This window comes from Canis lupus, chromosome 5, assembly GCF_048164855.1.
Source record: "Canis lupus baileyi chromosome 5, mCanLup2.hap1, whole genome shotgun sequence".
Lineage (NCBI taxonomy): Eukaryota > Metazoa > Chordata > Mammalia > Carnivora > Canidae > Canis > Canis lupus.
The window spans coordinates 85,036,686-85,061,615 of NC_132842.1; the positions used below are offsets into that span (position 1 = coordinate 85,036,686).

Sequence of the window (24,930 nt, forward strand, 5' to 3'; positions counted from 1 at the left end):
GCTCTCCGGCCTGTTTGCGGGGAGGGTGGTCAGCAGAGACTCCGGGGAGGAGGGGGCACTTGGCGCCGATCGCACCCCAAGCGACCAGCACCGCGCTCACGTGTAAGGCTTTGCGGAATACGTGAATGACACGGGGACACACACGACTGCATTTGGGAAACACAAGTCACCAAGACTGCTGACACAGCCTTCCTTGCCAGTCACCAGCCCTTAAACACCTCCCTGTGGACATACTCGCCCTGACACGTGCACACTCGCCCCCCCCGTCCCCCCCCCAGGATCTCCCAACTCTGTGGTTTGAATGACCTTTAATAGAAACTCTCCTATTTCCGACTGTCTGTTCCTCTCTCGGGGGGCATCCGGGACAGGGCGATCCACTGCAGTGCGTGCACGTTGCAATCCCTCCCCCCACGCGGAGGATGGAGCTGTGGCATCGACAGCTGTCCCGTTCCCCGGGAGATTTTCTGAGTCATCATCTCCAGGGAACAACGTTCGCTCCCACGATGGGAGCCATGGAGGAAGGGGCTTCAGCAGCCCCGGGGGGCGGGACGGGGGCTGGGATCTGATCCAGGTCTCTGTGTCTGCCCCAAGCCTGTAGCAGAAGTCCTGGGGCTGCAGCTCTGCTGGGAGAAGCTGGGGGCCGCCTTCTCACCCCTAGGGCTCTGGGCAGCTGGCTGAGCCCCCCTTCCGCTCGAGTCCCGCCCACGGAAAAAGCAGAGGAAGAGGCCTGGGCCTTTCAGGAAGACGGTGGGAGAGGACGAGTTGCTACAGAGCAATGGGCAGGAACAGTGTCTCCGTGGGCTGGGCCCGGAGCACCAGGGAAGCCCCAGCCGAGGGGGTGGGCTCCGCCTCTGGCTCGGGGCCAGATCTCTCCGATGGCGGCTCCAAGAGCAGTGGATGGAGGTCAGGAGCCTGGAGGCCAGGAGCACAGGGCCCCAGGAGCTGCTGGGCAGTGGTTGTTGGCAAAGACGCAGAGGTCCAAGGTGGCCCGGCCCAGCCAATTAGGGGTCGACGAAGGACACGGCGATGTAGCGGGTACCCCTGGTGGTGGGGAGCCCCTCGTGGTAGTGCGTAAGTCGCCCGGGGTGCATGAGGGTCCAGCCCTTCCGTGGGGCTCGGATGGAGCAGTTGTAGCGCAGGAACCGACAGCCCCCGCCCTGGAAGATGGGAAGCGTCAGTCCTACCGGAGGCCGGGCCCTGCCCCCGTTCCACGGCCGTCTGAGCCCCTCCGAGCCCAGGCAGCCCAGTGGCCCTGCAGGGACAGTGCGGGCCTTGGAGCCAGGCAGCCGTGGGCACATATCAGTGATGTGCTTTACTTTGTGACCCCCGGGCCTCAGTTCCCCCTTCTGGGAAACTCGCAGGGTCATGAGGCTTCACTGAGATGAGACAAGGTAGGAGCTGAGGGCCTGGTTTCTCAGCCTCAGCACTGCGTGGACATCTGTGGCCAGAAGATTTTTTTTTTTCCATTGAGCCAAAAAACACGTGGCATAAACTTTCCCGTTGGAAACATTTTCTAAGTGCGCCACTCGGTGGTACTAAGTACGTGTGTGCTGTTGTACAGCCCTCGTCGCCAGGGGCCGGGTAACTCTCTCTTGCTGGGGGGCTGTCCTGGGCACCCTGGCCTCTCCTTGCTAGCTGCCAGCAGCACCCCCACAGTTTCACAACCGAAAATGTCTTCGGATATTGCCAATGTCCCCCGGGGGTAGGGAGGACAAAATCGTCCCCTTAGGAGAGCCCCTCGTACATGGTGAACTCTCAAAAATGTGAGAGGTGTTTGTACGTGTGTGTTTCGCCGCGGCCGGCCCAGGCCTGAGTCCCTGAAACACTTAGAAACAGCAGCTCATGGAGGGAGTAAGTGAATGAGTCACACCCAGGGGCCTCCCGTGGGGGCTTGAGGTCCCCGGAACTGTGCCCTCTCCCCGCCACGTCCTCCTGGTCTCCCCAGCTCTCTCCTCCAGCCACAAGCCTGAGCCCCACACCCGGACTGACCCGGTCCCCCCATTCTCAAAGCAGCCCTCTCACTTCCAAGAATTACAGAAACCCTAAACTCCTCACCACGAACGGCTCTCGGCCTTGGGTGCTTACTGGGCGTCCCCGAGCTCATGGGATTCTCGCAGCATCTACGCAGGGCGCTCTACGTTTCCCCGTCTAAGACACCAGCAGACTGACAGCCTAAGGGACATGCCTGAGGTCCCAGAGCTGGCAGGCAGGCCCCAGGCCCACGCAGCCTGACCTCTGACCTCCTGTGCCCCTGCATCTAAAGGCCTCTCCTTCCCTCCCTCCCAACAGCACGGAGGCCTTCCCCTTCCCGCAGCCGGGCGGGCACCCCGTCTCTCAGGTTCTCTGGCGCTGGGCCCTGGGGCCCCGCTGCCTGCTTAGCGGCCCTGCGAGCTGCTCACCTCGTAATCCACGCCCACCCGGTTCAGGGCGATGTTGATGGTGAAGGTGGAGGCGTCGTGGTGCGGCATGAGCGAGGGCTGCTCGTCGGGCTTGTAGCGGACCACGAAGGCCAGGTCGAACTGGGCCTGTGTCGGGGGGAGCGGGGGGGGGGGGGGCCGCTGAAGGGGAGAGGCAGGGGTGCACAGAAGGGCCCCCCCCCCCCCCCCCCCGCTGGCCTCACGGGACGCTGGCACCCTGAGGGCAGGTTTCACGCTGCGCTCCCCAGTGCCTGGCCCCGGGGAGGCTGTCAGAAAAAATGTGCAGGGGGAGGACCGGACAGAAGGATGGGAAGGAAGGGAAGAAGAGGGGGTGGAGGGAGGGGGTGGAGGGAGGGACTGTATCTAACCCTGACAACCTTCGGTGGCTACTAGGCAGGCGGAGGCAGGTGTCTGGAGAAAACGTGTGTGTGAGGCAGTGACAGGGAAGGAAGGAGGGGGAAAGCTAAAGGGGCAGGCGCCAGGTGCTCAGTGGAGAGCCCCAGAGGAAGGTGTCGCCGAGGCGGGATTTAAGGACGTGGGGGAGGAGTCAGGGGGGTGACGAGGTGGGCTGCCCCCACCCTGGACTCTTCCAGAAGCTGACACCCACCCCCAGCGTGGGGGGAGGCCTCACTCCCACCTGGAGACCAAATATTCAGGCCTCTCCCTGAAGCAGAGAGGGACTGGGGACTGCGCTCTCTGCTTTCCCCACTGCCACCCCGCCCCCGTCCCCCCACTGCCTCACAGCCGCTGCCTCCCTGGTGCGCCCACCCTGGTGTAGTAGCCCGGATAGAGCTTCTCCGTCATCGGGGCGATGTACTCCACCAGGAACTTATGCCACTCCCGCTCGAAGCTGATCTGGTTCATGTGGATGTCGATGGTCGGCACGTTTTCGTAGCCGCCCTGGATGCGGTTGTCCTGGAGGTGACCAAGGAGGGCGGGGTAAGCGGGATTCGGAGAGGCCGCCGGGGTGCAGCCTGCTTCTGCCTGCCCTCCGCCCCTCCCCGCTGCTCATGCGCACATGCGCTCTCTCCCTCTCAAATAAAATCTTTTTTTTTTTTTTTAAGATCTTATTTATTAATTCATGAGAGACACAGAGAGAGAGAGAGAGGCAGAGACCCAGGCAGAGGAAGAAGCCGGCTCCATGCAGGGTGCCCAACGTGGAACTCGATCCCGGGTCCCAGGGGTCACGCCCTGGGCCAAAGGCAGATGCTCATCCACTGAGCCACCCAGGCATCCCTCAAATAAAATCTTTAAAAAAAAGGAATTTAAAAATGCTCCCTGAAAAAAAAATAAATAAAAAAAATAAAAATAAAAATGCTCCCTGAACTTGGGGTGCCTGGGGCATTCAGTGGGTGAGGTCATGACCTCAGGGTTGTAGGATCGAGCCCCACGTCGGCTCCACGCTGAGCATGGAGTGGAATCTGCTCAAGATTCTCCCTCCAGGCTCCCTCCTGGCCCCCTCTGCCCTCCTGCCCTGCACTTTCCAGGATGAGCACAGGTGCAGGATTCCTCCTCCGGGGAACACACAGCCTCTCAAGCCCACAAGCCACTTGCTTCTGCTTTCTGATGAGTGTGGCAGGGATGTTCCCAACCCTCCCTCATCCCACAGCGGCTCCTCCCTCCCCCGTTACACACTCAGTCTGGTGAAGGAAAAGCTAAATCATCCTAATCACGAAACAGGAACTGGAAACCTAGCAACTGAGGGTGAAGGCAGCTTAGAGACCCCCGCTCCATCCCATCGCGATGCCCCTAGACTCCTAAGTGCCAGGGCCCCCATCCGAAGAGCCCCAGAGAGGCTGGCCAGGTCAGGGAAGAGCGCCCCGAGGGCAGGTGTGTGCGGAGGCCCCAAGCCCCAGCACCACCCCACCTTGTTATCTCCCAGAGACCACTGGCCGTAGTGCTCCATCTCCTCTACCAGCTCGTCACACGCCGTCTCCGTGAAGATGGGGAACCAGTAGACGTCCGGGCAAGGCTGGGGAGGGCGGGGACTCAGTGCCAGGTTCCAAGGGCCCCGCTGCCCCTTCCCCCGGCCCCCCGGGGCAAGGCCTCCCATGCAGCCCAGGCCCTTCACTGCAGCCTGGTCGGGGAAGGCCGTGGAGCTGGGCGCCAGCCCTTCCCGGCCGAGGCCCCTCACGGGCTCCGGGCCCCGCAGCTTCTCGCTACTCTCCACAGCGGAGAGCACATTCGGGGATGTCTTTCCTCCTCGCCTGGGTTGCAGGGGAAACCCAAGGTCCCAAGGCCCCTGCAGACTCCGGCTGGGAAGCACCAGCAGGAGGGCCATCCTACTACCCTTTCTCTTGCCCAAGCGCAGCCCGAGCACCCAGTGGTGCCTCCCGTCCTCCCCTGGGGCAGTGGTCTCCTCCCTCTGCCCTTCATCCCCCTCAGCAGATGCTAGAGGTGCCCCGTCCTTACCATCTCGACCAGCTTCCCGGCCAGGGCTTTGGTGTAGTTCTCGTGGATGTACTTCTCCTTCCAGTCCTGGGGTGTGGGGAGGGCAGTTGGGCTCCTCAGGCCTGGCCTGGGCCAGCGGGGCTCACTCCTTGCCCAGCTCCACGAGATGCTCTAAGAGGGGGTTCCTCCCCCGGGGCCCCGTGCGACGAGGGTGACTGTGTGCCCGTGAGAGCTGGGTCTGCACATGAACCTACACGTGTGTGCGTGTGTGTGCCACACGCTCACTACGTCCAAGAATGCTGTCCACACTTGCTCTCGCTCTGGTTTTCATGACCCCCCAACCCCCCGCAGCGAGCGAGGCTGGGGCAGTGTATCCACTGAAGGGACAACGGAGGCCCCAAAGACTGAGAGGCTCAGCCAAGTCACCGCAGACGGTCCACAGGCCAGGGCCTCATCCTGCTCCCTCCTCCGCCACTAGACGGCGCTGCCTCTGCAGGGCCCTCCCCTCCTCACCCTAACGCAGCTCTGTCCCCAGGGTGGCCCCAGGGGCGCCAGCCCTTCTCAAGCAGTGCAGGAGGCCCCCCACCCACCGCAGAGTCACTGGGGTCCCTCCCCCCGCCGCCCACCCAGCTGAGCCTCACCTCGGGGTTGCTGAACACCTCCCACAGGTCGTTGTGGAGGTGGCTGGTCTGGTAGCTGTCCAGGGACAGCAGGTGGCCAAAGGTGTGCCGGTTGGTCAGGAACATGAACACATCCTGGGGAGAACAGGCCGGATGCACACTCGCCCCCAGCCCCACGCACGCCCCCCGAAGGCTCGGCTGCAGCCTCCCCTGCCCGGGAAGCTGGTGGTCAGGGAACCGCGTGAGGGTCGCCCCATCTCATCTCCCCAGCACCCAGCCCAGGCCTGACGAGGGGCACAATGAAGGAAGGCTTCCCGGAGGACCGGACGGAGAGAGAAGAACAAATGTGTAAAAGCAAAGGATGGCGTCCGGTCCTCAAGTTTTGGGCCTGGCGAAACGTCACCACGCTGCCACCTTGAAACGGTAACCGCGGGGACACACTGGGTGGGGCACAGCCGGTAGGGCAGGGTGTCTCCTGGGCGCCTGGAGTGTATTTAGGTGGAAAGTTTAGTTTTTTCCGGCCCTGGTAAAAATGTAAATAAAGCAGATGGGTGCAGAAACTGGGTCCCCAAGGGCCGGCTCCCATGCCTGGAGTCCCAGGTACCCCCACGCCCCAGGCCCTGACATCTCCAGGTGTGAGGCAACAGAGACACCTCCCCATCGAGACGGCCTCCTACTGCGCAGCCTGGGCTGACCTGCTGCCGGATGTTGGCACAGAAGGCCATGTCGGGGTCCAGCCTGCTGTGGTGGAACAGGTCCGTGTGCTGCAGCTCAGCCCGCAGGGCACTGCCCTTAATCAGGTAGATGTTCGAGATGTAGGGCACGTTCCAGACGCCACTGAGAATGAGAAAGGAAGATGGAGGGGACCACAGGCTGGGGACGGGGAAGTCAAGGCTGGGAGGGCGCCCGGGCCCAGGACAGCTGTCAGGAAGTCCTTTTGTGTGTCTCCCCTGCCTCGGGCCCAGCAGGAACTCGAGGGCAACAGGGACAGGTCCACTGGGGGAGACAGATGAGGGGTCCCCATCCCGCAGGTACTCACACACGCCGCCCCTGCACGATGTCCACATAGTCCTCGGAGCGGGCGTAGTAGCCATCTGCGCTCAGCGCGCCCCAGAAGTTGGACCACAGCCTCCCGTGGCGGGTCATTAAAGGCGCGATGACGTTCCTGAGGAAGGGAGCACCTCAGTGGGAGTCCCTCTGCGCCCCCCGCCCCCTGCCCAGGGAGCCTGGGGCAGATCCGACCAGGTCGGGGATGGAGAGGACACCTTTCAACCTGCCAGCCCCTTGGGGTGGGGCCTGGCCAGCCGGTAGGGGGCCCCTGCGATGGGCAGCGGGAGCTGAGCAGAGGCAGGAGGTGCGGCAGCGAGGGGGAAATAGGCTGGACCGAGGCGGGGGTGCAGGGCTGCGGCCAGCCCAGGGTGGGGGCCCCAGGTGAAGGCAGAGAAGGCAGGCAGGGCGGGCCCGGAGGGGAGCCCGGGCTCGGAGGGGCTGCCTGCTGGCCGTGGGCACCCCCCAGCCTCACTTGTTCTGCTCGATCAGCAGGCGCAGGGTCTTAGGCTCAGTTAGGGCCACGTCGGCATCCACGCTGAAGTAGTAGGTGCAGCCCCGGTCCTGTCGGCACAGGTCCCTGCAGGCCGGGTCCCCGGGTCAGCGCGGCTGGGGCTCTGGCGCCAGCCTCTCACTGACCAGGGTCCCGGAGCGGCCCGGCGGCCGTGCTCCCAGGCCCGCCCCCTCCACGAGCTCAGGGAGCCAGCCAAGGGTCTTCAGAGGGCTCAGGCCCGCCCGGTGAGGTTGGGACCCGCAGCCCCCTGGCCCTGAGACCCAAACCCTGAGCTGCGAGGCCAGAAGACGAACCCCCAGAGCTCACTCGGCCACTGGCGCCAGGTGCTCTGCAAACTGCGGTGCTGGGGACAGCACGGCCCCCGACAGGTCCCTACGCTGCCCCGGGCCGGGGCGCCAACGGGTCCTGCCCTTCGGAAGCACAGTCTGGTTCCCCGGACCCAAAGCCTTACAAACACGTGCTCTTTTTGTCTGGCCCGGGGCTGCGCAAACCAGTCCGTGGTCCAAAGCCAGCCCGCGGTCCAAAGCCAGCCCGCCACCTGGGGTCGGGCGGCTCATGCGCTCAGGACCATTTGACATTTTTAAACGGTTGGGGGGCGAAAATGAAACGAAGTGATGCAGAAACCCCACGAAATTCACACTGCAGCGTCCGTACATAACGTGGGGGCACAGTCACGGCCGTGGCGCCGCCAGCACAGGGCTCAGCCACCTCCCGTCCCTGGCTGGGCCCGTCCTCGCGCGGCCAACACGGATTACTCTACTCGTTTGAGTAATAAGGGAAAAATCAGAGATGGTCTGTCAGCATTTATCCACTTCTGACCCCACGGTTCTTCGTCTTTCTCTGACTTCTCCTTGCCCCCAAATGACACTGCTCAGCCCCACCCAGGAGCGCCCGGGTCAGCAGGGCAGAGACCATTTCCCCATTTGACACATGGGGATGCTGGGGCAAGGGGGGGCAGGGACTTGCTGGGGACACACGCAGACTTCTGAATGCTGTCTCTTGGCCTGATGCTCCTGATACCACGGCCACCCCCACCTGGTCCCCTCCCGCTCCTGGAGACAACCGTGGCGCGCTGGCCCCCAACTCACGCGCCCATGTTCCTGGCATCAGCATTTGCCACCCGAACCTCGGGGCCCACCAGTTTCACGGACTGGTACTCGCTGCCGTGCTCTGCCAGGAACTGCTCCACCTGAGCCTTGTGGTGTTGCTCCTAGGGGTAGGGGGTGGGAAGGTGATGAAGGGAACACAGGTCCCACCCCCAGGGCCACAGCACCCTCGGCTACTGCAGGCCGCTCCCCTTCATGCCCGGCAGGCGCCACACACGGGCTTTCCTAACTCCAGACCTCTGCCCCTGCAAGCCCCTCTGCCCAGAGTGCCCATCCCCAGCCACCCTTGACCACCCTCCCCTGATCAGGCCAGGCCCACCCTCCGTCACTGGGGACAGTACCCCCAACCCTACAGGCCCCATATGCAGAGTCATTTATTCTGGTCCAGAGTGCGGCCCAGGAAGCTGCCTCGGTGCAAAATGCTCCAGGTGACCCCGCAGGTGGCAAAACAAGAGCCCACACCTGGGCTCCTTGGATGAGGAAGCGGAAGGAGCAGGATCCTTAGAACCAAACTCAGGATCCAGAGCAAAGCCCGGCTCTGCTACCATTAGCTGCGTGGTCTGGAACAAGCCACTTGCCCTCCCCCACGGGGTCACTGCCACAAGTCAGATGGAGCACATGGATGGACCTCAAAGGCCGCCGGTGACGGCTCTCTTCCGCTGCGCCAAGTCACAAAGTCACCCCTCACGGGTGCCCTGTTTCATGTCTGCAGGGAAACTGGAGCCTCCCGGGGCCGGGCCCATACCCTCTCCCTGTTTCCAGGCAGCACAGCTGAGTGAACGTCTGAGACCCAGGTGGGGCCACGCGTGGGGCCCTGGGCACAGGTGCAGCCCCTCGGGGCTGAGACGTCTCAGAAGGGGTGACGCCAGCCGGGGCGGCCCAGAGAACGTTAAGGAAGAGAAGCAGCCTTGGCAACCGGGAGGACTGGAGGGTGTGCCTGGCGCCCCAGTTAGGGAAACTGGGGTAAGCAAAGGCCGAGGTGGGACTTTATGCAGCGGGAAGGAGAGGGAGGGACGGAGGGGCCTCTCCCCAGAGCAGCAGGCGCAGGGCCCTGCCCGGTTCCCCAGGAGGGACACAGGGAATGGAAACCAATCTGCCTGGGAACCAAATCACGAGGGATGGATGAGGCAGGGAGAGAACCCGCGCCCACGGTGGCTAGGGGCACCTGTCATGCGCCTCCCCACCCGTGGTGGGCACCCGTGTTCCACGGGCCCACACGGTCGGCACTACCCTACCCCTACCTAGATGAGAGAACTGAGGCACAGACAAGTGGAGGAAGGCACCCAAGGTCACGCAGCCCACGCGAGCAGCGGCGCTGGGATTGGAGCCCAGCCAGTCGGCCTCAGGTCAGGCCATCCGGGGACGCCGCCCACTGCCCACCGCGTCCACTCGGCCCAGGTGGCGGCGCTGCCGCGAGTGCTTGGGTGCCTCAGGCCGCCCGGTGAGCCTGGGCCTTCACCCGAGCCACACGCCACCCCGGCAGCGCTGCTACTCACGTGGTTGTGAATGAAAAGCCGCATCTGCTTCCGGGGGTAGTGGAGGTGGAGCAGCCGTCGGAAGAACAGGGACAGGAACGGCGTGGGCTGTTCGATGAACACGCCAACCAACACCGTGGGCAGAGCTTCCTCCTGCATGGGGACAGGGCGGCACAGGGTCTGGCTAGGCCCACCGCTGAGCCCCTGGGTGGCCGGAGAGAGCCCGAGGCAGAGCCAGAGGGGTGCAGACTTCGCAGGAGAGGGGCCTGGGCCTGGGCGGGGGGAGGGGGGAGGCCGAGGCAGGGAGCAGAAAGCAGCAGGAGGAGGCCCCTGCTGGGCAGACTGAGCCTAGACTTGGATCCGGGACCAGCTGCCGGCCCGCTGGCGGAGAGCCCGGCTGGCTCGGCTCTCAAGTGAGCTACAGACGAGGAGGAAGGTCGGTGAGGTGACAGGCCTGTGGGAGACGACTCAAGCTGAAGGAGCCAGGACTTGGCATGGCCGGGAGGGGAGGGGGGTGCGAGCTGGAGCACATGTAAGCGGAGAAGGCCTCCAAGAGGAGGTGCTGGAGTGAAGAGGAAGACGGAACCCCAGACAGAAAGGTGAGCCCTTTACCTCCCGCCAAAGACCGTCTTCTCCCCGCCCAAGAGGCTCGGGCCCCTCCTGTCTGGCAGCCGTACCCCAATGCCCCTGAGGCTACGCAGGCCCTCGTCACACACGGAGCAGCCCGTCTCGAAGGTCCAGAAGCGTGGGATGTAGTTGCCCAGGTAGTTCAGCTGCAGCTGCAGGGAGACATGGGGGCTGAGACGCGGGGTACGGGCCGGCCCCTCCCATCTGTAACCACTGAGTCACGTCCCCCTCGCCCCTGGGGGCAGGAAGGTGACTTTATTTGCAGCAGGTTTTGCAGGGAACATTCCGTTCCCTTTGGAGATCACCAAAACTGCTCTGAGGGCAGAGGTGGGACCCGGCACCCTGACACCCCTTCGTCTCTGGGTCTGCCTGGAGCCAATGCAGATGGCTTGTCCCCCCCACACCCCCTCAGCAGCCCGGAGAGTCCAACTGAGCAGCTCCCAAGTGGGGCGGGAGATCTGCTTCAACACTCCCCCCGTTCTCTCCGGGCCACGTGATTCTGACCCGGTGGGGGCACGGAGGGGGCCGCGGACCACACCTGAAGCAGTGTGCTGTGAGCCAGAGCTGGCCCCCCAGGCCCCATGGGGTCTGGCCTGCACCCCAGCCCCTTCTGAGCTCCAAGAGCACAGGAACCAGTCTGTGCTGCTCAGGACTGACTGTGCCTTGTGTCCTGCTGCAAATATTCAGTAAACATTTGTTGCATGAAGAAACAAGTCTGCCCTGGGACGACGGGGTACAGATGCCTGGGGCAGCCCAGCGGAGGCCCAGCTGGGGACAGGGACCTCCTCTGCGCCCCGAGGTTGAGCAGGGAGGACCATCACAGCCACAGGAAGGAGACAAGGCACCACGCTGAACTCAGCTGTGAGGACAGAGGCAGGGGGGTGGCTCTGCCCCCAGGGAGAAGCTGTGGGCTCACGGTGGAGCACACTCGGGGTGGAGCACACTCGGGCCTCTGGCCGCCCCCTCTCTCCCCCCAGGGGCTGGGGCCGCTCTCTACCTTGGTGGGCCCATTGCCATGGATCAGGACCGGGAGGGTGTCGTAGGCGAGGTTCCTCGCTCTCACGTGGCCCATCTCAAACTTGAGCACGACCTCATCTGGGGATCAGAGAGCACAGACACACCCAGCATCAGGCCCGGGACCGGGCTCAGATCCTAGCTCCCACTCGGAGCGTGCTCGGGGTTATAGCGCTTCTTCGAACCCCACATTTCCTCATCTGTAAAATGGGGGTAGGAGTGCAAGGGTTCCGTGTGGGGCAAGCGCTTAGCATTACGCCTGCCCATGGGGAGCGTGGACCCCACGGCAGTCCCTAGGATTTACTGTGAGGACTTCTTTGAGCCGGAAGCAGGGGACAGGACACAGCGAGTCCTGAAACATCCCAGGTCCAGCAAGAGCTCAGAGAAGCCCGGGCACAGTGCCCGGGGGCAGCTGCTCTGGGAGACGGGCGGAGCGGCAGGGAGAACACCCCGGCCCATGTGGAAGTCCGGGGCAGGGTCGGGGACAGATCCTGTGCGGTGGAGAGAGCAACTCGGGAGGACCCTAACCCCCTTGCTCTGACCCCGTGAGACACCAGGAGAAGCCGCCTGTCCCCTGCCCAACAGTTATAAAGGCAGAGGGGCCTCTCGTCAGAGGCCTGGAAGACGCCAGGAGGGAGGCCCTCTGTGTGGGTGATCATGCAAGGGGGCCCTCGCTCCCCCAAGAAATGCTCAGGACTCGGCTTCTAAACGTACGTCCGTGCACTCCCGGGAGCCACAGACAGAAGGGTGCGGATGTTTCTACACCGTCCCAAGGAGGGAGCCATAGTGCTCATTAGATTTTTCAAAAAGTAAGATTCCATCTACCCCATAAAATCACCAATCAGTGATTGGACCTAACTAAAGATGGGAAAACTGAGCTTGAGAGAGAGAGAGAAAGAGAGAGAGAGAGAGAGAGGCTTGCCCGAGGTCACCCAGGAAGACAGGCCAAGGAATGTCATGAGCAGTCATGGGTTTAGGGCCGGCCCAAGGGTGCTTCTGGTTCTAAAGGACCGGGCACCCTCTCCACTTCCCAAGCCACCCATCACCCTCCCGTCAGCTCAGCCCCCACGAGAGCCCAGGAAGCCTTCACTTGGGCGGTGGGAGGGCAGGAAGGAGGGGAAGCAGGCCCACCTGTTAAGAACCACAGCTGTGGGGCAGGGGCAGGTACCCGCAGCGAGCGGCTGCCCCCTGCGTCAGCATCCCGCAGGCTCTTAAAGTGACCCCTGGGCCCTCCATCCTCGACCCCACAGAAACACAGCTCTGCCCCGGGACATCCAGGTGGGGCCCTTGAGATGCAGCAGGCGACTTCCCGGCACAGAAGCCATGCAGGAACCAGCCCATCCTCCTCCTCCTTCTCCTCCTCGGGTCCAGGTCCTGCCTGGAATCCTCACCTCCTTCCTGGCATCCCCCTCAGGATCCCCCCCACCCTGTGGGGCCACTCACCCAAGGCTCCATCCAGGTTCTGGAAGATACGGCAGCGGTGGTCCAGAGTGATGTTGATTCGCTCCTGCAGGAGAGAGGACACCAGGCTGCAGCAGGGACGGGCCTGGCCGAGGGTGGGGGACCTGCCCTCCCACTTCTGCTACTTCCTCTCCCTGTCACACCAGGGCAGCCGGGAGCCCTGGGACCTACGGGTGCAGTGGCTCTATTCGCAGGGAACTGGGGACTTTCGGAATCGGAAGGTAACTAAGGAAACAGCCGGTTCAAGTAGAACAATCACTGTAACAGATGCTAGTTTTTTGCTTTACTGTCAATCACGAAGTACTGCAGGTACGTTAGTTAATTTAATCCACACGACACATGGATTTTTCCTTACGGGAAAGTACCGCCATCCCTACGTTTCACAGGTTTAAGAAAAACCAAGGCACAGAGAGGTTGGATAACTCGCCTAAGGTCACACAGCTGATAACTGGCTATGCTGGCATTCGAACCCCAGGAGCCCGGCCCCGAGGTCCCCTGTTCTCTCCAACAGAAAGCTGCATCTTTAAGACTTAGCTGGGCCCCACGGAGCCCTGGGCCAGGCCAAGGAAGGCAAGTGGCACGCTAGGCTCGGCCCTCATCCCTGGGCTTCTGCAAGTGACGTCATTGGAGGCAAAGGGGAAGGAGGAGGAAGGACCGAGTTTAAAAGTTCACATTTCTACTGCGCAAGTCCAAACGCTTCGTTTCCTTATTTTGTGGATGATGAAGACCGAGGCCCAGAGAGGGAAGGTGACTCGCCCTAGGTCACACAGCACAGAGCTGATGGGGGTTGAGGGATAAGCAGGCGAGAATCCAGGAATCTGGACCGTTCAAGGACTCGAGTTTTATATGTTGGCAAGTTGAATTTAAATTTTTAAAAATGTTAAAAAAAAAAAAAAAAAGAACTCCCTGAGTTCCCTGCCGCCCAGAGGACACTGGCTGGTTTGGGGCGACACTGGTCCCGACACACCATCCTCAGTCCCCTCAATGACCTCTCCTCAAGACAGGCTCAGAGGTCGGGGCACAGATCCGGCCAAGACCTCACCGGCCCCCCAGAAGCCCCCCAGACGGGGTGGCGGGGGCAACTCAGCCCGTCGGTTCCTTTCAACACCATCACTACAAACACGAGGTCCTATGCTCCCGCCTCCCGGACTTGAGGCTCCACGAAGGTGGGGACCCTAAGCGTCCCATTCACGGCCACGCCCCTGCCCTGCGCCGGACAGCGTCTCACACGGGCGCCCAATAAGTGGCCACTGGATACAGCAGGGAATCGGGGAATGGACAGATGGGGTGTCGATGCCCAGGCCTCGGGGGCCCTGCTTCCCACCCGGCATCAAGGTCCAGCATCGAGATGCCACAGCTCCCCTCCCCTGCCCCCGCTCCTCAGCCCTCCCCGCTGCCCCTCACCCTCTTCTCAGGGTCCAAGAAGATCTGGGTGTAAAAGAGCTGGTCGCTGTCGCTGTCCTGGCCTTCCCACTCAGCCACCAGTTTGCTGAGGCTGGGGGCATAGCCGATGAAGCCTGCGGGTTGGTGGGGGACACACAGAGAAGGGCACTCAGCCTCCGGGCCCTAAGTCGGGCGCCTCTTCCTGGCATCCGCTCTCGTTCACCTCCCACTCTTTAACCTCCCCTGAGAAGTCCTCCCAGACTGAGGTGAGACTGACGTCTAGAGGCTGAAAGCACCTGCCAGCTAATGCCACCCGGTGACACGCTCCCGCTGAGCTCACAGGGTCAACGGTGCCCACTGATCCGCACAGCTCAGGTGCCGGGCACCACGTAGGTGGTGAGGGGGTGGGTCGGACCAGCAGTCCCCGGGGGCAGAGCTGGTGGGGCACAGGCCTGCAGCCCCCTGCCTACACTTATCTGGGAAACATGGCCCAGAGAAGGGCAGAGGCTGGGCCAGGGTCCCACGGCGCCTGTGGCTTACAGGGAAAAGTGCACACAGCCCCCTGGCCACGGTGCAGACGGGTGAGGAGAGAAGGGGGTGGGGGGGGGACACCGCCAGCCCTGGGCCAGGACCAGGCCGCCCCGACTGGGCACGCTCTCCCAGCCAATGGGAAACCGAGGCTGCAGGGGGCAGACAGAGGAACCCGGGGGGGCAGACGGAGGAACCCAGGATAAAATGCAGACTGTTCCCCACGCAGTGGGAAACCACTGAGCGATGCACATGGATTTGTGCCTGGCTGCTGGGCAGGGAAGGAACGGGAAGGGGTGAGGACAGAAGCTGGCAGGGCGGCAGGGCGAGGGAGTGGGGCCAAGGGTGCGGCCAAGAGGTCTTCGCAAGTGGGAGTGGGGTGACCAGCCCATGGGCTGGGGGTTGGGGGCCGAGGGAGGGTATTCAGGGGTGCCCCAGCTTCGTGAGGGTGGCTGTGGGTGTTCACAAGATGAGGCGGACTGCAGCGGGGTGGTGCTGACAGCGGCCGAGGGACCCCGGCACCCCCGACTCCTCACCTCCAGAGCCCAGGAACCTCTTGCCGTCGGACACGGCCGGGTACTTGGCTTCCAGCCTGCGGTCCGGGTAGATGAGCTCCTCGGCGGAGAAGACCACCTGGCCCCTGGCCTGCCGGAACTTCTTCAGGAGCTCTCGAGGCCCCGACGCGAACACCACGTCATAACTGCAGCCACAGAGGGGAGAGCGGGGGCAGGGCAGAGGTGGGCAGGGGCTCACGGGCGGCTGCATCCCGAGCCACCTGTCGTCTCCGGCCGGGCCCGCAGCATTTCCACCCCACCATGCGCTCCTCACACTCGAAGCACGGCTCACCCGACCCGGGCAGGCCCCCTTGCCCGTCTTCCCACCACCAAAGGGCATGGTCTCTTCTGGGCTCCCAGCCTCCCTAAACCTGCAGGCAACCTTAGATTGCGATCCCCCCTCACCCCCGCCATCCCGCAAGGGCCTCATTCTAGAATATTCCATTTCTCTACCCAGAAGCCCCCAGCCACCTACCTGTCTGTGAAGAGAATGACCAGGTCCTCCTTGTCCGCGTGCTTCTCCAGAGCTTTCTTCAGCAGCCGGACCTTCAGCCCTCCGCCTGCCGACGTCCCCTTCTCCCCGGTCCAGTCCTCCCCCAGGCCCAGTGCCTGCACAGAAAGGCCCCTTCACGTGGGCTTTTGGCGAAAATCTACCTTGAGGCCCCACCTCCACCCCCACCGGTACAGTGACCACGCCTGCCGCCGTCTATCCAGCATCTCCTGCCTACGCTGGGGGGACAGCACCCTACAGTGAGTGAGGCTGACCAGGCTGGGTGCGGGTTCCGGGTCACGTGACCTGACCATCCTTCCCAGAGCCGTGGGTTTGGGCCTGTGACCTAAGCCTATGGCCTATCAGCGTCTCCCCTGAGACTCTGCAATTCGGATGAAGAAAAGGAGGTCTAGTTCTGCTAAGGTTGGGAAGCTGGGGCACGAGGGTCTGGCTGGTGGCAGAGAGCGCGTGTCTGCAAATGAAGACCAACAGGACAGGACCCAGAGATGGAAGGACAAAGCCCTTACCATGCAGCCTGAAGCCCTAGATCCAGCTACGCCTGAAGCAGCCCTCTGCTTCAACCCGCATTCATGTGTGCTAATCCGTTTTCTTTCTGGCTGAACACCACTCGATTGCAAGCTGTGTAGACAGTGCCACCGTCTGCCTCCTCCATCATTTTATCCCGGGCGCCTAGCACTGCCTGACTGAAGGAGGCACTCGGCCGAAAGGAGGGGTGTCTCCCTGCAGGGCTAAGCCCCAGACACAGCAGACAGAAGACGCCAGGGGGACTGGCCCTGGCCCGTGTTTCTTTACAGCAGTGTTTACACGGCTGAGGTGTCCAGACGACTCAGGGGCGTTGGTGGAGATGCTGGTTCCCAGGCCCTGCCTCCTACCAGCCACACCCCCTCACGCGAGCGACCCCACAGCCTCCTCCTGTCTCAGTTCCCCCCACACTCCCAGCTCCAGCACCCCCCAGACTTTGATTGTGTTCTCCCCTTCTTGCTTTTCCTAACTCATCCTCATCTTTCCGGCTTCCAGAAGCTTCCCTATGGCTCCCAGTGTGCGAAGGGCAAAAACTCGGCTCCTGGATTCCCCCACCCCCGGGCACCCCTTACCTGGATCTTGTAGTTGAAGAACTGGCCTGAACGCTTGAAGCGCCGGAACCCTTCGGTCTCCGTCGTGGCCACCGTGAGGACTAACAGGTTGTCTATGGACAGACAAGGGGGTGGTGAGCAGGAGTGGAGGAGGGGAGAGGAGGTGCTCGTTCCCAGATGTGTCAAGTCCTGGAAGGATGTGTCCTCACGTCCATGCATTACAGACAAGGGCCCAAGGCCCAGGTAGGAAGGACGTGCCGACGGTCACCCAGCTGGTTAATGACAGAGCTGGGACAGAACCAGGGTCTCCTGGGGCTCCTGCAGGGAGCGTCCAGCTGGGAACTGACCAGCAGGACAGGAGGCGCCTGGACCTAGCATCTGGGGGGGCTGGGTCTCAGTGGATCCAGGGGGCTCTGGCCTCTCACCAGGGCCGAGGCAAGGACTGGCCCCAAACACCGACCACCAGGAGGACCTCTCCGGCCGATGCTGGGCCCGAGTGCAGGGTCGGCCGCCACTCTCCGCGCCTAGGCCCGGGCACACACTGCTGACCGAGCCCAGCGGTCTTCCCTGCTGAGCCTCCTGGGACTTCACCCCCCGCGGGAACCGACTTGAAATCTAAGCTTTGATCAGAGCAACTGCATGAGCCTTTTCACAAGAGACCTCTCTCAGGCTTCACCTCTGCAATAGAACCTGCTGGAAACAAGTCCCCAGGCTGCATCTCGGGGAGCCCTGGGAAAGTCCCTTCCAGATCACCATCTGACGCTGTGTTACCTGAGAGGCAAAGGCTCCGGAGCTGGCCTGCCTGGTCAGAATCCCAGCTTTGTGAACTCGGACAAGCCCTGACTTTTCTGGGCCCCAGTTTTCCACTTTGTACAATAGGGACGATGATCGTACAGAAGGGGCATCTGGTCAGTACAGCACAGGACTCTTGATCTGGGGGGTTATGAGTTCGAGCCCCACGCAGGGCATAGAGACTACTTAAAAAAACAACAACAACAACAACAGTACAGTAGTCCCTCCTTTATCTACGGAAGACACATCCCAAGACCCCAGTAGATGCCCGAAGCCGCAGATAGTACCAGACCCCACATATACGAGGCTCTCTCCTATATGAACACACCTATGAAAAAGTTACTATAAATTTGACACAGTAAGCGATTTGCAATATAAAATAGAATAAAAATACCCTGCACGGGTGCCTGGGTGGCTCAGTCGGTTAAGCATCTACCCCTGGCTCAGGTCCAGATCCTGGGGTCCTGGGATCGAGCCCTGAGTCATTGTTGCTGAACTCCCTGCCCGGCGGGGCATCTGCTTCTCGCTCCCTCTGCTACCACCTGCGTGTGTGCGTGGGCATGCATTCTCTCTCTCTCTCTCAAAAAAATCACAAAACCAAAAACCAAGCAACCCTACACGATGAGACGCGGTGAGGTGACTGCAGCACCGTGACAGTCGGGCTGGTACTGACGTGTCCTCAGAAGGAGGCTCATCTGCTGCCGGACCATGGTTGTCCGCAGGTAACCAAGACCGTGGATATGGGGAGACCTCAAGGACTGCTGGACTAATTCAGTGAGATCAGGCCTGCAGATACCCCGCTGGGCTGCTGGCACCTGCTACGAGCTCGGACTGGTCCTGATCACTGAGAGGCAAACACCTTGCTCCGGCATTCAAGGCCCTCCCTGATTGGCCGAGTGCCCACTCGGCAGGCCCAAGACCCTACCATCCCGGGCTCCTCGCCTTCTACCCCTGCTCCCTCCCGCTCTCTCTCCTTTCTCTAATCTTCCTCCGAGTCCCAAGACCAGTGAGAGTGACACCCCTTCCCTGTCAACACCTCTATGAAGCCTTCTCAGATTTCTCCTGCCCTCTCTCCTGCCCTTAGAGGCAGGACCCCCCCACTCCCCTGCTCTGCCGCACTCACTGCTGCTTCGCTGGGCTCCGGGACGTGATGCTTTTCTGGGTGAACGGACACACCCGGTGGCCAGGCCAACACAGGCTCGTCAGGCCTTCCCATACACCCGACTCTGGGAAAGCAAGAGGAGCCGGGGCTGGAGGAACAAAGGGGTCCCGCAGGGGGTGTGGGGGGGAGCTGGCTGAGCGGCAGAGCTAGGCAGGCGCTGGCCCCAGGGCAGGGGGTGGCCTAGCAGGTCTGGGCAGGAATCCACTGGAAGTGGGCCCAGGGACCTGGGGAGCAAGGGGGAGGGATTCACCAGGCAGGTGTGGAGGGGAGGCCTCCCCCCAGACCCCGGGGGCCAAGACAGGGGTGCTGCCCACACGTAAGCTCTTCCCAGGATGGTGAAGTGTCCCCCCAAGTGAGGAGGGGAGAGTCGCCAGCTCGGAGGCCCTCCGGTCCCTGGCACGGGCAGCAGAGCGACAGGAAGAGTGTCACATTTCATGGATGGAAAAAGCCAGCATGTGTGTCTGTGAAAGATGCTGGATCAGGGCTCCCGGAGTCAGGCTGCAGGGGGAGGGCCGAGGGGACCGGTGGGCGTCTCCAGGCTCCTCTCTGGAGTCCCCTCTACCAAATAACCATACAAAGTGGCTCACCTCTACCAACACCTTCAACACGCTGGACCTTGTTCTAAGCACTTTACTGGTCCTAACCCCTCACCCCCGCCCCCAAATCTACGCTTAGAAACCAAGGCTCAGGGCACCTGAGGGGCTCAGTGGTTGAGCGGCTGCCTTCAGCTCAGGGCATGATCCCGGGGGTCCACCGGGGTCCATCGGGCTCACTGCAGGGAGCCTGCTTCTCCCTCTGTCTCTGTCTCTGTCTCTGCCTCTCCCTCTTTCATGAATAAATAAATAAAATCTTTAAAAAAAAAAAAAAAAGAGAGAGAAACAAAAAAAAGAAAGAAACCAAGGCTCAGACATGGTGAGTAACTTGCCCCAGGGAGCCAGGAAGTAGTAGCAGCAGGATGTCGACACAGAAGCCTGGATCCAGAGTCCCTTCTCTTAACCTCTGCACACACCGCCCAGGCCTGGACAGGGACCAGCTGGCTGCCTCCCCGTCCGTCCGAAGAAACCACAGCTGAGGTGGCTGAGAGGACAGCAGGCCACGCTGGACCCCCACCCGCTCAGCCTACCCCTTCTGTGTCCCCGGATGGTGGCAGGTGCACCCCCGGGGCCTGAACAAATCTAGCACCTGCCTCCCCGGCCGAGGACCCGACCAGATCACCCACCCGGTCCGGAGGGTCCCAATCCTGCCTGCGTGACAGCATCACAAGGGAGGCTGTGAACCTCAGACTCCAGGGCCCCGGCCTGGGGTCTCGCATGGGCCCAGGAGGCGGGATTGTTCCTACTGCTCCCAGGTGATTTCTGAGGCGAGCCACATTTGGAAACCTCTCATCCTGGCCATCCCTGGTCCTGACTCTGGGCTCCAATGCAGGTCTCAGGGGACGGGGGGGGGGGGGGGGGGGGGGGGGGTGTCCCAGCCAGAGGATGATAGGCAGGCCCCGCCCCCAAGGGACCCTGGGGTTACCTCTCAGCACCGCTCACCCCACGACAGACGCCTCACTAACCCAGCCTTCGCCCCATCCCCTTGTCCCTTCTCATCAAGAGGTCTTAGTCCTCCAGGAAGCCCCCATCATCTCCTCCCCTTACCCGGTGTGGCGTTGGGGTGCCCAGCAGGTGACGCACCAGCACAGACCTGCCCCTCTCCCTTCCCAGGCCACACTGACATCTTCATTTCCTTGGCCTCCCTCCCCCTCCCTGTGGCTGGGACTGGGTGTGACTCAGGATGTCTGGGTGTGCACTGTCTGGCCTCGGGGGGCCCGGCCCGGGGAGGGGAGTCCAGTAGGCACTGCCACCTGTGAGCCCTTACTAGACGCCACGTGCCACGCAAACTGTGTTACATTCATTCTCACACGTGGCCATCCACAGCCCCGGGGCAGCGATGTTCCTGCCCCCCTTGTGCAGGTGTGGAAACTGAGGCAGAGAGAGGCTAAGTAACGCCCCCGCCGCCGAAGGTCATGGAAGTTTGACACGGGAAGCGAATGGGCTGCGGTTCCCCACGCCCGTGTCCCCCATGTCCCCATTTCCCCATGCGGCATTCTGGAATGCTGCGGACCCACGCCGGCACCCACTCTGGCACCCACGCCGGCACCCGCAGCGTGGACGCTCCGCGGTCAGGAGGCAGGCACCCGGCCCAGGGCGACGACAGGAGGGGGTTCCCTGACACCCAGGGCCGCACCGGGCCCAGCGCGGCCTGACAGCCTCATCTGCGAGATGGGGTCATGACAACGGCGGTACCTTCCTTGCTCCAGAGACTGGCAACGACTGGAGGAGCTCGTGTCTGTGAGGTGCTGAGCGCAGGGCCCGGCCGCGGCCACACAGGCCTTGTCACAGGGAACGTCCCCGAGGGGAGGACATGTGCGGGCCGAGGGGTCCCGGGTGCGGGGGCCTGCGGGCGCAGGAAGTCACCTCCCTGGGGTCCCAGGGGGCGCTGGGGGCTCCGCCGCAGCCAGGCCTCTCCTCCCCCCGCAGCGCCAGGCGGGGGCCCGCAGGCAGGTCAGGCCGGCTCTCTGGGACAGGCAATGAGTGCAGCTCCTCCCCCTTCCCCTTCCTCCATCCTCACCCCAGCCTCGAACTGGAACGGAAGCCATCAACAGGGTGTGACAGAGACGTGCACTTGGCACCCAGGGCGCCCAGGCTGACTCCCCGGGTCCTCCTCAGACATGCCCCCCAACACACACACGTGCACATGCCCAGCTGGGTCACCCTCGCCCCTGGGGCCTTTCCACTCCCCGAGTGGGACAGTAGGATCCAGAAGCCCTGCCCTCGCCCTACCAACCTGGGCGGGGGGGGGGGGGGGGGGCGGCCGCCAGGGGCTCCAGATGGTCCTTCCTCTCCAGGGCCAAACCAAGGCCGCGGGGACAGGCGGGAGCCCAGGGAGAGGACAGCGATGGGAGGAGGGTTGCATCTCCCCCCTAGACTGGGCGTCTACCGAGGTGAGGAGCCTGTGTCCTCCCCTAAGCTGGGAGTGAAAACTCTCTCGTTCTCTCCGTGTCCCAAGCGGTGTGTGTCTGGGTGGCTGCAGGGATGGACAAGCTGCCAGGAGCGCTTCCCTGAACCTGCCCCGCTGGAACATTCCTCAGCGGTGGCCCCATCCCAGCCACCTGGTACCGCTGGGCGTCCCAGGCCCAACCAGGGGAGGGAGGCGCTGGCCTCTCCGGGGGCTGCTGGAGTGTCCCCCACTCCTGACACCAGTCAGGGGGTCCACTCCGTCCTAGCCAGCGGCTGAGGGGCCCACCTCAGCTGGGCCTGGGCAAGTGGAGCAGGCTCCTCTGGACGGCATCTCTAGGCAACAGCCCCCCGGCCCGCACCCCCCAGGCAGGGGTCAGCAGAAATGAGCAGTGGATCCGAGCCCCAGTCAACGCCTCCACCTCCAACCGCCTACAGCGACGGGAGACCAGGTACTGAACCTGCGGGGGCCTCGGTCGTGCTATCTGCAAAATGGAGTCAATGATTCCTTACTTATCAAAAGGGTCTGAATGGAGTAAGGGAAGCAAAGAGCCTCAACGTGACAGCGGCTTGATATAGCTCGGGTCTGGTAACCTCAGTCGAGTACCTCCTTACTACCTACAGGTGCTCTACCTGGATCGTCTCAGCGACACACCGAGTCCTGCACCCTCCCTCGGTGGGGGCTACCTCCTGTCTACTCTGTCCCCTCCCATCACTGCTGCTGGGGTCAGGGCACCTGGGGCCCTGCCATTGATTTGGTCCCTCTGACTCAATTCTGTAGGCCTCCTTGTGGGCAGCAGGAGTTTCATCTCCTGGAATGGTCTGGGGGTGGACGGGGGCCACACTGGCAGAAGCAGGGGAAGAGAGGCCCAGGAAACAAACGCTATTACAGGACTCCTGGCTCCCGACCAGCGAGTGGGCCCAGGCCACAGGCCTTTTGCACACACCACCAGCCCAGCCCTGTGCTCAGCGCCTCCCTCACTGGATTTTTTGACCTGATGTACTGCCCTGCTGGGATACTCCAGGAAAGCAGGTAGTGCTGAGTCCAGGGAAGAACATGCCTGCATAGGATGGGCTGATCCCTCCCCAGCAGGCCTCATCCCTTGGAATCCTGGCGAGAGCGCTAGGACTCGGGTACCATCGCCCCCATTTTGCAGGCTACAATTACCACAGGCTTTACCACTGGGAGATGTGTGGCTTTGGGCACAACCTGGGACCAAGGAGACACTCCGAAATGGGGGTTCCCATCCCCTCCCCTGGTAGGGTCTGCTATACCACCATCCTGCCCTGTCGGTTCCCAGGTTCCCAGGAAGGAAGGTGCGGCCAGTGGCTCGGCTTCCCTGGAGCTGCTCCGTCTACACCCTCCCCGGGGCTCTCGGGGGTTCAGCAGGCAGCCCTGGAGGTGGCCAAGGGCAGCAGCACACACTCAGGACGGGGGACCCATAAGAGCCGTGGAATCCAGCAGAGCACCCAGCCATCCAAGGCTGCCCTGCGCTGGGCAGTCAGCGCACCTGTCTGAGCCCGTTTGCTCCTGCGGGGCCTGGAGGGAGTAAGACCCGCCCGCGGGGGCGGGGGCGGAGCAGGCCACAGAGGCCTCCCCACAGGGTACCTGGCTCGCGGGCCACTCCCCACCCCGCGGCTGTGCGGCCTGGCGCTCCCCTGAGCCACACACACCTGGGTGCCCCTCCTGGCTCCAGGGCAGGTGAATCCACCCGACTTTAGTTTCCCAGCTGCAAAGGGTGGGGGGGGGGCGCTGGAAGAGCACAGCCCGGAGGGCCGGCGCCCCGCGAGCCCCGTGGACGGCCCCTCGGCTCCCTCCCGGCTGCGTGGGGCAGTGGGGTCCGCCCTGGTCGCCAGCGAGCCCCGGGCCAAGTGGCCGCAGCCGGATCCGCTGGGAGCGCGGGCCTCCGTGCAGACCCGCGGCCCCCGGGCGGCCCCCGCCCCGCCCCGCCCCGCCCCGCCCGCGCTCACCCTCCGGCCTGGCGTCGCCCTTCGCTTCGGCCAGCAGCAGCCAGCCCAGCGGGGCCAGGAGCAGCAGCGGCCGCATGGCCGGGTCGGGCGCGTCCGGCCGGCCCCGCGGCGCTCGCAGGCTGGAAACTTCGCGACGGGGCCGGACGCCCGGGATGCCACGCACGGGGCCCGCCCCGGGGGCGGGGTCGCGCCGCCCCTCCCCGCGCGCCCCTCCCCGCGCCGCCCCTCCCCGCGCCCCCCTCCCCGCGCGCCCCTCCCCGCGCGCCCCTCCCCCGCCCCCCTCCGCTCTCGCTCCCCCTCCCCCGCCCCCCTCCGCTCTCGCTCCCCACCCCCCCGCCCCGCCGCCCCGGGGAAGGCTTTCCCCGCAGGCTCGCCCGGAGCTGGGGCGGCTCCCGGGTCCCTCCGCCGGGCCGCGCTCTCCTCCCGGAGCTCCTCCCCCGCGGGAAGCGGGCGGGGGCCTGCAGGGGTGTGTGTGTGTGTGTGTGTGTGCGTGTGTGTGTGTGCGTGTGTCGGGGGGCGTCGGAGGCATCCGCAGCCCTGGCGAGTCCCCCCTGGCCGCTGGACATGCAGAAGATGCCTCAGCATCTACCAAAAAAGGAAACCACTTAACCCGCCTCTGCGTCCCTGGGCGACGAACGGAACCTCGAGCCAAGGAAGGTCTGGCTCCTGAGGTCTCCGCGTTAAGTGAATGAATGAATGAATGAATGGGAGGGAGGGAGGGAGGGAGGGAGGAAGGAAGGAAGGAAGGAAGGAAGGAAGGAAGGAAGGAAGGAAGGAAGGAAGGAAGGAAGGAAGGAAGGAAGGAAGGAAGGAAAGTGGCTTTCTTCAAAGCCCCACAAACCACTCGAGGGTTTCCAGAACCAGGGCTCCTGGAGCAGATGCCAGCCTGGGGCATCCAGCTCTGAGAAGCGAAAGCATCCTCCCTTCCCTGGAAGAGGCCCTCAGACACATCTGGGAGCCTCTTTCCAGCAGATTAGGCTCCAGAGGCGTGGGTGGTGGGTGCAACTCTGGGTGGGCAGGGGCTCCTCCCCCAACCCCTGGGGGGCAAAGGGTGGAGGGAGGGGCATGTCAGGGGTGCTAGCAACATCACAGAGTAGTCCAGGCCCAGGTGCCGGGGAGAAGAGAAACCAGACTGTTTCAGCAGGGGAAATCCTCTACCAATTTGATTAAGTGGGGAAAAAAAGGAAGTGCGCTATGACCTCACTCAGTAAAAATAGTCTCCCATGGATACAATAGAGACAGCAAATGACACGCAAATGTTTGCAGTGATTATTTCCAGGTTGTG

The 24,930-nt window shown here is 63.2% G+C and overlaps 1 protein-coding gene across 2 annotated transcripts; it reads right to left on the reverse strand.

Moving 5' to 3' along the window:
* Positions 1-291: 291 nt before the first annotated feature.
* PLOD1 (procollagen-lysine,2-oxoglutarate 5-dioxygenase 1) lies at positions 292-23,804 on the reverse strand. 2 transcript variants are annotated; one of them, XM_072828354.1, is made up of 19 exons: positions 23,646-23,804; positions 16,743-16,834; positions 15,613-15,746; positions 15,120-15,283; positions 14,077-14,189; positions 12,655-12,718; positions 11,195-11,292; positions 10,248-10,349; positions 9,592-9,723; positions 8,078-8,199; positions 6,951-7,055; positions 6,468-6,593; positions 6,124-6,265; positions 5,450-5,563; positions 4,830-4,895; positions 4,285-4,389; positions 3,186-3,332; positions 2,400-2,525; positions 292-1,157 (listed from the first exon to the last, which is right to left on the reverse strand). In XM_072828354.1, exons 1-19 carry the CDS (start codon positions 23,719-23,721, stop codon positions 1,002-1,004), a joined length of 2,184 nt encoding a protein of 727 aa, XP_072684455.1. In that variant the 5' UTR covers positions 23,722-23,804; the 3' UTR covers positions 292-1,001. The 2 variants fall into 2 exon arrangements, with proteins under 2 accessions (XP_072684455.1, XP_072684456.1); XM_072828355.1 differs by lacking the exon at positions 23,646-23,804 and adding an exon at positions 19,370-19,454.
* Positions 23,805-24,930: the final 1,126 nt, after the last annotated feature.